The sequence below is a fragment of the Glandiceps talaboti genome, chromosome 8 (genome assembly GCF_964340395.1).
Source record: "Glandiceps talaboti chromosome 8, keGlaTala1.1, whole genome shotgun sequence".
Classification (NCBI taxonomy): domain Eukaryota; kingdom Metazoa; phylum Hemichordata; class Enteropneusta; family Spengelidae; genus Glandiceps; species Glandiceps talaboti.
The window spans coordinates 23,156,058-23,169,768 of record NC_135556.1 but is presented as its reverse complement, the minus strand read 5'-3'; the positions used below and the strand labels follow the sequence as shown (position 1 = coordinate 23,169,768).

At 36.4% G+C, this 13,711-nt stretch overlaps 1 protein-coding gene across 1 annotated transcript; it reads left to right on the top strand.

Moving 5' to 3' along the window:
• The first annotated feature begins 4,724 nt into the window (after positions 1–4,724).
• On the top strand, positions 4,725–6,131 carry LOC144439392 (carbohydrate sulfotransferase 1-like). Its single transcript, XM_078128679.1, has one exon. It carries the CDS (start codon positions 4,725–4,727, stop codon positions 6,129–6,131), a length of 1,407 nt encoding a protein of 468 aa, XP_077984805.1.
• The last annotated feature ends 7,580 nt before the right edge of the window (positions 6,132–13,711 follow it).

Genomic DNA, 13,711 nt, shown 5'->3' with positions numbered 1-13,711 from the left:
AGGCGTGCGTGTACATACTATGGATTGTATTATTAATGCATCCACCATGTACATCATACAAAGGCGACAAACTCAGTACACTTACACAGTAGAAAACCTATTGTGTTCCTACTGTTTACACAATTGATGGACCAACTCGATTACATAACAATGTGAAAGTCTGGACACTTATCTGTCTTTGTGGTTCCGACAAGTAAACAAAATGAAAGTGAATTGTTGGAGGAAAATTACGCAAACATCTAGGTCCATTTCAAGGACACTGGGCCTAGCTTATAGTAGACAACAATTCCATTTACTGACATGACATTTTATCAACATAACTTGCACCCCAACCTAATATCTATCCGTCTTCTTATAGAACGAACTAGAGTATAATATATATATATATATATATATATATATATATATATATATATATATATATATATATATATATATATATATATAATGGCCCGATATTATTCTGCCTTGCCAAGATCCAAAATAGCTTGCGAAACCTTGTCAAATAGGCTTACCATATGTAAGTATGTATATTGGAAATCTATAATCTCAGTTGTGACGTAAGATGAAACTTGAAGATTTCATAAATTCTAAGAATCTGCTATTGCGATCGATACTCATTGCAGGAAAATGATCACAACAAACACTGTTTAAAGCCACAGAAGGCCTACACCTAGATGTAGCCGTAGACAGCAGAGTATCTATGTTGTGACCATATAATGTACTAGTATATGTTTTAACTTACAGTAACTGTAAAAGTGACAAACTCTCTCCCCTGCCAATTGTTTGACCTCAGACCACTACTAGGGTGGTTGAATGTGTACAACCAACAAGTGTACAGCCTATATTATTTATACAGGTGCGTACTTGACCGTCCAGAAGGTTTATTGAGTACGATATGTAGTTATGACGTCCAGAGTCATCTATCGCCTTAGGGGTAACATCGAAAGTAGAGTTGATGGAGATGGCACAATTCATGACGACGTTTTTCGTAAATGTATAACATTCAATATATACACGACTTCTACTATACGGTGGATGCACGGAGTATCAATTGCAATGTCACGCTTACATAATCAATAGAAACTGTCGACAATATCAATCAAAACTTTACTTACGCCATTTCACTTGTCACCATGCTATAGGCTGTGTACAGTCATACTTGGTGAAATTTGACGTAATCGTGCACGTGGATGACATGATATAGTGAATATGGATCATGCAGTCCATCAGACTCATATGATAAATAACAATACAAATGGATTGAAGTTACAACTCTTATACAGTGTTATGCGATTACGACATTTTAGTCTTGTGACTTTCCCTCGAAAACGTATGGATCATATGTGAGGGAAACAAGCAACAACGTTAACCCGACTTACTTTGCAAAATCTACATATATATCTAGTAACAAGTAGAATTAACTATGTTAGAAGGATTACATGTAGATGATTAATATCGTATCATTACGGCAACTTCGTGTATAATTCTTTTTTAAGAACATGTACAGAAATAAACCTCTTCCATATCTTTAATAATTCAAACGAACCTTTCGATGTTTTTTTTAAAACACTACAGGCTTCGGCTTTTTGTTCCAATGTCTTTAATGGATTCCATAGAATTGTCTATAGTGAGGAATAGAAATGTGTATGTACAATGTACATAGTTAAACGATTGTATTCAAATGAACAACATCAGAGTGCATCACAGTTCTCAAAGAGTCACAAAATGACGTAACTTGTCAACCTGGGAAACGGAACAGTGGACGTCCATGAGATGATTTTGAAGGGGATAATCCTTAATTAATTACATGTAGCTATCACGGCTAATTCAGGTGAACAATTATTGCACAGTAAGTATTCTGAACCCCAACATGCCCAAAGGTCATGCTCTGTGATCGAAATGTTAAAGATGGCAAATATAAAAGAAAAATAAGCATTCTTTTTATCGAAACTTGCGATGTGGTAACCCAAACCATATAGTTGTTACAGAGAGATCTCCCCAATGTCTATGCCCAAAGACAAGTAATCTGTAAATAACAAAATGAACAGATTTGAAAGCCGCGATGACTACAGGGATACAACGTGGAGAATACGTCTACCCGATAATCTATGTTTACTAGATGCGTCATCTGTGTACAGACACGTATGTATGACTGATTTATGTACCACTGGTAATTGAAAGAAAACCATTCAACCAGACTGAGTACGAAACATTCAGAGCGTAAAGCACAATTAATACCTGGCCCATTGATATTTATGGCTGATTTGGTGTAAGTATAACAACACTGCACTGAAAACGGTTCAAACAGTTGAATACGTTATATATCCCTTAGTTAATTTCTGTGTTGTATCTAACGAATATTGAGATGATGTCGGTCGACTCATTGACTACATGGTTACTATGAATTAACTGATTAATTATGAACGATCAGTATGAATATTTTGGTAAATTATGGTCATTATAAGGACTGTGTTGTCAAGGTCAAGGTAGAAGAGATATATACAACTTATGATATATAACACACACACACATTATATATATATATATATATATATATATATATATATATATATATATATATATATATTAATTCAGTATAAGAGGTAAGTCATAAACTGAAGGAAAAGCGCTCAATACTGAGAAGTAGAGCTGTATTTACACAAAATACACAAGCTATGGTACGGAGCCGTTACTCAGAGTTTCACGCTTGAATGCGATCCCATTCAAGCGTGAAACTCTGAGTAACGGCTCCGTACCATAGCTTGTGTATTGTATATATATATATATATATATATATATATATATATATATATATATATATATATATATATATATATATATATATAACTCGGTGAGTATCAATCTGTTAAGACAGTGCTATACCGCAGTGGCAGAGCGTAATATATATATATATATATATATATATATATATATATATATATATATATATATATATATATATATAGTTACATCAGTGTGTCTCAAACAAGAATTGTGTGTGTCTCAAACAAGAATTTGAGACACTTGTTTGAAGGTTTTATGACAAAAAGTAGAAGCGGCAAAAGTTTTAGAGGTTAGCCTAAATACAGTCCGCTAAAAATAGTGAAATCACTGGGCCGACGTACGCACGTGCGTGTACGTGTGTTAGTCCGACTGTTTGGAACATGGCGCTTACACTGAATACTCGTACTCCACGTGCTGACGTCGGGGCGACGCGAAAGTCATCATAACCAGTTTAAAATAACGACTTTGTCTGGATTCTACGCATCTGTTGCCTGTAAACGGGAAAGCCTGGGTGTAAGAGGTATGCAATTTTTTCTACTATACAAGTACCTTATTGCCATGTTGCTGGATGGAGTTGAAGATGCGATATATTTTTTTCTTCAAAATACGCATGCACGTGTATAATACCATAGTACCTTTCAATACCAGAATCAGACAATAGTCCGAGGACTGTGATCAGACTACACATTCAACAAGAAACACGTTATCGTGTGTAGATCATCGTAATGGTAGGTCCCTCTATGAGTATGAAAGACTGTGTTATAGGGATACCATCGACTGAAATCTCTATGCAGAATTGTAGTATGTTTGTAGAAATAGGCGGTTGATAAGAATTTACACACTGCATCCTGTAGTTTTGCGTATCTCTGAGTTCTAGTCACTTGTATACATAACCAAACTTGCCTGCATATACTATTTCTTATATCAACAGTCTCTGTGTACTAATATCTGCTTAAAATCCCTTATATTTAGCTCCGGATCGCCGAGATGCAACAGGTGCTATTGATTTCACCTACAGAGGGCGCACTAACAACTCATGAATAATTCCTCACTCGCTGTGTGCGTGAGTGGTGAACAAATATCACAGCCTATTATTCTCCGTGGATGTTATGTAAGCGATAACTATTTACATGCTTTGAAAAGCACTAAATCGAAGACGAACTGCGGCCAGTGTGTAGCGTTATCAGTTCCATTGCGTTTCATAGCGAGCGATTTGAACGTCAGCGATTATTCACGATTGCTCAACTATACACATCTGAGAACATTTTCATCGTATTACACACGTCGTGAAGAGTGTTACGAAGATTTGTCAGTCAGAAGCTAAGGGGAGAACAGCGTGATCAAACCAATGCCCCAAGGAGTGGTCAATCTATGGAATATCTTGGACAACGGAGGGGTTCAAGCGCAGTGAATGGAGATCTGATGTGAGTAACTGTCCCAACAACAAGAACAGGAGCGTCGCTAGTTCCCCAAGAAACTATACTACAGTGTGCCCCAAAGGGTTGTTTTATTAAGCCAGGTGAGATGGGTCTACACAGACAGTAAAAACTCATCTTCTGTATGACGTTGTCTGGAGTGATTTATCGATATATCATGTGAGTGCACATGCCATATTAGCATATTGGATATTATTCATTCAGGAGCCAGGACTGTAAACATAAACCGCCAGTGAAATAAACCATCGGCCGTAACCACAGTCGAACCGATTAAATCTGCGATTTTAGTCGGAGAACTCGGACGTCAAGTTGACGACAAAATAATTTATACGAGTTTGGACCATACTTAGATTTGTCATCAGGAGCTGGGATTCACCGTTAATGGTTTTGACCTTGCCGAGTAACGCTGTTTTGTTTTAGTGGATTGTAATCACGACCTACGGTATGAAGAAACTGTACTTTTTATGGGCATTATTTGTGCCAACAATTTGCCTGATAATAATGATAGATCGGTTGGTGCTACGGCGCTCAAATCACGACAGAGTAGCCGTCGAAATACGAAGTGACGGAATGAGCACAGGGGCAGCAGAAGTGGATGATGAGTACCGAATGACTTACATGAAGGAAAATACACGCATTCCGACATCACGTAATTCAGGCTACAGGAGGAAAGTTGCAGGCATGAACCCTGATTGGCCAGGGCTGTCCGTTTCACCCTTTGAAAGGTCAGGTGATCCAAACTTAGACACACCAAATGTAGACATTCGGGAAAAATCCAATTATGCGCCAACGGGTATACTTCAAGGACTACGGAAACTAGAAGATCAGTTACTGAGAATAAAAAATGGGATAGACATTGACCGACCAACATTGTCTGGTTATCGAGAGTTTAAAAATCTGAACCCAACGAAGCTTAAATTTAGTGAAAGAACAAACGTAGTGGTAACTGCTGGTATGAGGACAGGTTCATCATTTGTCGGTCAGCTTTTCAACTCTCACCCAGATTTCTTCTTTTTGTTCGAACCTCTGTTCGGATTACGAAGTATGGAGAACGGTCCGGAAATATCTGTTCATGGCGTGCGTGCGCTCTACAAAATATACAATTGTGATTTTTACGTTCACGGCATGGACGAATATTTCAACTGGTATAATGGTTTATTCCGATGGCAAAGAGACGAACGTTGTCATACTTTAGACAGGTACGACGCTAATATGTGTTGCACACGTGCCAGAAACGTCGCCGTTAAAACTATCCGTATTATGGATGTCCGTGATTTCATTAGTCTGATGCAAGATCCATCTGTGAACTTGAAAGTGATAGTCGTTGTACGGGACCCTCGGGCAATGATGGCCTCTCTCATGCCTGTCTACCAGGCTGGATATAACTACGACCCTGTAATTGCTAGTATGCATCAGTATGTCGAAAATTTAGATGGAGTTTTGTTGGATCGTCTTAAACACTATTGTGATGTTAATCTGAGAAATTATATTCTAGCGAAAACTTCTAACGAAGCTATTGTACCCTGGAAGAAAAACGTGATGGTTGTCCGTTTTGAGGATATTGCACTGTACCCCGTTCAATTGGCCAAACAAATTTATGATTTTGTTGGCCCTAACGTTGATATTCACAGTGATGTTCTGCGATGGATACACAACAATACAAAAGAGGACACAGATCCAGATTACACAAATGGAAACTACGGTTTCGAAAATAAACGAAATTCAACGCAAGTTACCGACAAATGGAGGCATAAACTTAGTTTCGATTTAGTCGCAGTGATTCAGAACACTGGGGTGTGTCAACAATACATGCACGCTCTTGGTTACCTACCAGTTTTCGAATCTTATGAGCTTCATGATAATAGCATCGAACTCTTCGACAAATCTCGGCGCTATTCGTCTCTGTGAGTTCGACGAAACTCGGCGTTATTCGTCTCTGTGAGTTCGACAAATCCCGGCGTTATTTGTCTCTGCGAGTTCGACAACTCTCGGCGCTATTCGTCTCTGTGAGTTCGACAAATCTCGGCGCTATTCGTCTCTGTGAGTTCGACAAATCTGGGCGTTATACGTCTCTGAGTCTAGTCTCGATCGATTGAACCCTAGACTTGACGACCAAACTTCCAGGGGAAAGATATACATGCTGCTGTGACTAAGTGCACACAACTCGATGAGAACACTGAAAGCAATACATTAACCGTTGGTGTATATTCTAAAACAAACGCAGGTGGTTTTATTGATATATTTTATTATTCATTTCAACAGTTTTAATCTTAAGTAACACTCAAAGTACTTTTTTTTGCAATCATACACGCGATAATAGTCAACTACTGTTATCAATCAAAGTTTCATTTTGTTCAACTTTCAGTTTATTTTATTTTATTATAATATTAAGCAGGTTAGGTCGACTCAGTAAGCTGTTATGTAAGCTTACACTTTTTAAAAATTAGTACTTGTAAATATTGTGTAGTAGTTACAACTTTTGTTTCTGGCCAAACACCGAGAGTTTGGAGAAAGTGTGATGCATAATTAATGGTAAACCAAGTCGTGAAAAATAGATTAAAGAGGAACACCACTCCAGGAATAGAGTCATTTTCATAAACTATGGGTTCTGGAGAGTCATTTTATGATGATTCCACCACCGACAATCTCTTACAATTTCAGAGAAATATCAAGTTGATCGTGTGCCTTTATATTGATTCTTTTCTGCAGGCCACATTACCTCATGGGAGTCAGCAGAAATAATATATTCCTGATTGCTCAATGAATATTCATGACTCCTGAGTGATTATTTCCTTCAGTGTAAAACATATCATGAATATTCATTGTGCAACCATGAATATATTATTTTTGCAGACTCCCATCACGTCACGAAGTGACTCACGGTAAAGATACATAAAGGCACAGAATCAGTATGATGTTTCTCTGACATCCTACATCCCAAGTAGGTGATGTAAAATCATAAAATTATTCTAGAACCCATGGTTTATAAAAATTTCCAGACGCGACGTTCCCCTTTAACCAATTAAAATACTTGCCAAAGATATATTTTAGTAATTATACTGCCAGTAGTTGTGACTCCAATTATTGCCATGACAATTTTAACATGTTGATTTTTTCCAACTAGGATGAATTTTTAATGATATGGTATATAAAAACATATATACATGTAACAGAATAAGACGACCGTGGCTTGGAAATGTGATATTTTGATACCCTTGGCAATATCAAACATTGCGTGGGAGGGTTCTCTGACGACTACATATTGAAAACCTACGATCCGTAGACTACGGGAACGTTTCTTGTACTGTTCCGTGTTCGTTGTATGCACAGGTAGACCACAGACGAGTATAGATCTTAATTGTCTGTGGGTAGACATATACCCATGTCTGCAGTATCTATGAAACGTAAACACTGCATGCAACCAGTCGACCGATTACTGTGGATGACTAATTAGAAATTGTTCAAACAATGTGTTTGTACAGTGCAGACATTCTGCTTAGTGAGCAATTTTCGATTTGATAAAAAGGTATGCGAATTTCATCAAAAAATATTTAAATGCTCATCGGATCGTAAGATAGATAAAAGACCTGAAGACCAGGCGCATTGGTCTGATATCTTTTGCAGATATTCCAAGGGGTAGGGTATATCTAATGAAAAAAATGTGAATGTTTGAAACACAAGTCGATGATCAAACTCCTGGTATGTATATGTTGCCTAAACTGTGTTACACGACTTGGCCCCCATCCTGACTACTTGAAACCATGGATCTATTATAGATCCATGTTGAAACATAGTCAGAGCCCTAGATCAAACCACTAACAATGTTCCTACTTGATTAAAAATTGATAAAAATACATTTTGTACTCGGTCTGACCAACTTGAAAAAAAGTTATCTTGAGATGGTGCTCGGCTTCACATCCTGTTGTTTGGACAAATAATCCGAAACACTATCAAAACCTACCAACCTTGGCACTGGAATGTTTACGTAGTACAAGGAGTTATGTATCAACGTCAATGGCAATATTTGTTGAATAGCTAACGTCGTTTCTTTTGGTCACAACATAGCTATATCATATCATATATCATATCATAGTATTACATTGTAATATCTTGTGTCGTAGGGTTAGTAATTGCCCATGTAGGATACAGAATAAGAGAGAAATTGAATCTTATTCTTGAATATATGATCACTCAGAAGTACATATCAATACAGCTCGCAATTTGACAATAGTACGTACTATACACAGACACTTTAACACAATTTCATATTGGGCCAGAGATGTACTCCGAAATAATTATTTACTGACTTCGTTGATATTTTTATTTTATTTTGTTATTAACTGTTCTTTAAAAGCAGCTGACAAGGTCAAGGTTGGGAGGAGAAAACTCGATTGGCTGATTGTTTTTTAAAGACATTTTAAATAAAAGTTATATTAACAGAATGTATATGTTTCTTGCATTATCAATTATTTGTGTATTCTTAAGATCTTTAACAAATGGGAGCGTGTGGTGTATGTTTAATGTATTTCCGTCGTCGGTAATCTGTTTTACGTCAAAACCTTTCAAGTTCTTTTGTTTTGTTTTCAGTCTATTATCTTTTAATCTGTAATCCTTTTGATTGATATCTTGATTTTTTAAATAATTTCGTTTCGTGAGTATGTCGGAAGCCGGGGATCAAGTTTATTTTACGAAGAATCTAAAGAGTCATACACATCTGAAATAAACCTGTTTAAACTTTTTCTGTTACTTTGTTCAAGGAAACTTAAATCCATTCTGAGTCGAGAGGTCATTTTAAAATCCAATATGGCTGCCACCGACATATACAAGATTGTTGATTTCCCAGAAAACAAGACGGTGACCCCAAAATTTCCTTATTATTTCAAAAGGAACAGGAACAAACTCTCATATTGCAAATTTGGATAGATTTTAAGAACTGATATGTTTTTATGGAAATTTGTACCCGTGGCGCACGCATTCTAGCGAGGGTTACTATGTCGTTACTAAACTAGCCAACCAAGTATTTTTCACACCTCAATATAGAGTGAAGATTGTAAGAAACTCGGCATGATTTTATAAAGGATTGACGATTATTAGAATATTAAGTAGTGAACCAAGGGAGGGTTTTTGTAACTCACGGCCAGGGATTCAGTAGCTATTTGTTGTTTTGCATTTACCACAAACAAGGAATTCATAAATCTGTTTTCCTAATACTGTGGCATTACGCAGAATACAGGCGCCCATAAGGTATGGTGCACATATTATATATTCAAGTAATGATTTCAATAAATCACAACGTTACAACACTTAATCCTTCAATAGCTAAAAGGAGCAAATTAGTTTTCCTCGCACAAAGACTTGACAACTTGCCATGCATTCAAACCACAAATTCACTGCATTTTTATCACCGAGTGACAAAGAAGAATGTGTGAACACACTTTGCAATTCTCTGTTACTATCATAATGTTTTACTAATAAACCTAAATGTTTCCCATGAGTGTTTTGTAAGTACTACGAACAGAAGAGACCGCGAAAGCCCACATCACGAGCAATCATGTATGTATATACACTGTATATGGTCACACATGTAACTAACCATCCATGAATTCACCAGAGGAATTCAAGTTGTTCTCTTTAGTATGGGAAGGAAGTTACATGTATAGCTCAGGTTGTTGTCAGCAATATGGAATCCAGAGTAGGCAATAAGCCCGCGATGCAGACATTGTATAAAACTAGGAATCTACTTACCGATGACTGGTTTACTGGATGGATGGTTTTGGTTGGTTGGTTGGTTGGTTGGTTGGTTGGTTGGTTGGAACGGCAAATGGGTGGGTGCATTGATAAATAATTAATTGATTGATTAATTAATCGGGTGGGTGGATGTGAGTGGTTGGTTGGATGGATGTATTGATGGATGGATAGGTGGTTGTCTCAGAGGTGGGTGGTTCGGTGGATAGAATGTGTGATGAGGGATTAATGAGGGGATGAGTAGGTGATAGATACATGTAGTTGACTGAGATGGTGGGTTGATTGATTGATTGATTGATTAACTGACTGACTGACTGATTAATTTCTTGATAAACGATCTTAAGTGGGAAGGCGGCTTTGATAGAAAGTTAGACGGTCAGCTGATAAGATTTGATGGGTAGGTGTTTAACTTACCAACGGATTGACCTCTAACATTAGAGTGAACTATTACACAGCCTGACCGACTGACACATTTTATGTCTGTTTCCAAACCCACACCTTGTGGAATTAATTACCAGTTAATTGGCCTTGTAAAACAGGCGACAAAGCAATAAAGTTGGTTTTACTAAATTCTCACACCAGAACATCACGGTCACCACTCATCATTAAAACATTACGGAATGAGAATCTAGCTTCTCTTTGATAAACTGTGGCAACTCAGCATGCAAAAAAGCAACAACACTATTTGAGTCCGTAGAAAGCCTTGGTATATTTATATTATCGGGTATTTTGACTTGTATATCACTGAAACTACTTTGAGTACTTGTTAAGTCGACATTTGGTCTCCACAAATTGATGTTATATGAATAAAAAGTACCTGATGAAGAGCGCCACAAATAGTTACATGTTCTCGTAAATTGACAGGTATAGAATGACGAACTTTGTGTGCGTACATGTAAAACATAATATTGGGTAGACTGTAGGTAGGTGACGACATGCAGGGTTAGAAATGAAGAAAATTAAAGTGCAACCATTGTACGAATATTATGTCACTTACATGTATGATAACAATTGTATAAACTATATGGCACGTGGGCTTACAATTCTTGTCACGTGCTTATCACGTGTCTGTTTCACTGACGCGATCATATTATGTATTGTGTCTAGATGTAATTGTGCATGTGGAATTGAGCTACACGAAATCACGGGTTCGTGAAAAATGGCAAATGAAAGAAAATACTGCAACCAAACTGTTTGTATAATAAGTACCTTTAATTAACAAGATCTCCCCGGAAGATTGAAAAGCCTAAAGGCAACATAAACGTGAATAGTATATATGTAATATTTTACCAGGTTGACTTTTTGTACTGTTCTGTTCACATCGTGATGTGATTATGTAACGATGGAATGAATAACTACGTTAGATTTGCCACTCATAGCTAAGCTGGGTGGAATACTGTACAAAGTTGAAAGAAACATGAATAAGATATATAGTCCCGTCTATATAGCAGAGATGAGTCTGGTTAAAACGATTACATCAGTTGATCTATGAGTCAATCCCTGTCACGCAATAACGTGATGAATCACCGTATAAGTATAACCTCAGGCTGGAAAGTGTCATCCATTCCAAAGGCTTTCCTGGCACCTCAGTGGTACAACGAAAGAGGAAAGCGTGGATAGTAGACTACCATTCTTACAAATTGCTGTAATTAATTTCACTTAGTTCTAAATTATGAGAAGTAACAGCTTTCTCTGATATTAAAGTAGCTGCTATACTTGGTAGTTTTAAATTAGGCAGCACGATGTTGTAAAAAAGGACTACTACTTTTATATAAATGTAGACAAAGAAAGCACGTATACTTGAAATGATATTTTGTCTTTACGAAGCCAACAAATAAACACCACTACAATGCCACTTTTCCATAGTGAGACGAGACAAGACACAATGTATAATTGTATATGTTTTTATACAATCAGTGTCTGTATTTTGTTTTATTGTGATGGTAGTGTTGTTGTTGTTGTTGTTGTTATTATTGTTGTTGTTGTTGTTGTTGTTGTTGTTGTTGTTGTTTAGCAACTGCGATAAGACAATATTGATTGTCATTATGATCCATATATAGGTGATACTTAGAATTGCAACGCGTTTGGTCAGCAAGTAAGAAGAATCGCCTTCAATTGTATTTGATACTGTGACATTTTGAACGATTACCTATAAGGGTGAGGTTTTTTTTTTTTTTGTTTCTCATCTCCAATGGAATAGTCAGGCGGGTCGGGCGGGCGAAATAAAAAAAAAAAGGGGGCAAGAAAAAAAATGTATTTTTTCAGTTCCATTCTCTGTCCTTTCTGTCCTGTTAGTCTCTATACAACTTCTTTTCTCTTCTCTTTATTGAATTCCTTGTTACAAGTCTCTTTCCTTCATTTTTAGCAAGGTTGACAAGTCTGTAGAACAACTTTGTAAGAAGATGATTAAATACTTATCATCCTGATGGGTGTATATCTGTAGCCATGAACTATTGTGTGATTTTATCAGGAGTACTAATACATTCGTCGTATTACCCGGTAATCAAAGAGGCATTGCCATCGCTAACATTGTTTTCAAGTTATCCAATTTGAACTTTAGTATGTAACTTTTTGAAACACTTACGTGATTGTCATCAGTGTGCTAGATGAATTTTCATTTATATAAACCATTACTTCTGTGAAACATTTTTCTTCAGTGTGAACTTGTCAAAATAATCCACCAGATAACATGTCAAACATTTCTAGAACTCAGAACCCCTTTGGGATTTACTGTTTAAAAGTAATTAAAAGTAATAATGTAAACATCGGAATGTCTTCAAAGGTCATGCATGTCATGGGTCATGAAACGCTATGGAGTCGGTCATTTCCCTGATAATACAACTGATTTAAAGCTAAAAACTGGTCAAGAAATTAGGAATGCAGTATGACTTTTACCAATTTTAAGCATAATTTTGAAAATGATGGAAATATTCTGAGCTATTATTACATTGCAGCAAAATGTACCGCGTGACAGTATTAATTTTGAGCCCTGTCCCTCATCAAAGCTCAACGGCTTCTGCCATGATGAAAGACACATGCTGCTCTGACGTAACAAAGGGGTTGGGTGGGAGGGTGGGTGAGAGGGGGGGGGAGGGTTAGACGGCGGTGTTCTGCCAAGGTTTCCAACAAGTGGGGACACAGGCCCCTTGGTTCCAAAAAGTGGTGTCATTTGACAGGGAGTGAGGTCAATTATTATTGTTTATGAAATATTCATATAAATTATCTCAGACCACTATAGAGATACTGTGGTCTAAGATATTCCATTACGTATAGACCATTACCTAACAACATAAAAAAAAATCCATTCATAATAACAGTTCCCAGTAAGCTATTTTTTGAAAATTGTGTACTACACATTACACCTTACAAAAAGAAGGCAATTAAGATTATGTAATTTTAAATTTTATATATATATACTCCGCTCTGCGTGCAGACGTATCGAGCACTGTACTACGGACAAATCTTACCACTGACTTCCTATATATATATATATATATATATATATATATATATATATATATATATATATATATATATATATATATATATATATATATATATATATATATATATACACACATATATACATACATACATATATATATATATATACATATATATATATATAGTTTTAACAAAACTATTACGCTCTGCCACTGCGGTATAGAGCACTGTCTTAGCAGATTGATACTCACCGAGTTATATATATATATATACATATATATATATATATATATATATAT

Excerpts from the sequence above, each read along its gene's own strand:
- LOC144439392 (XM_078128679.1), top strand. The coding sequence starts at position 4,725 with ATGATAGATCGGTTGGTGCTACGGCGCTCAAATCACGACAGAGTAGCC.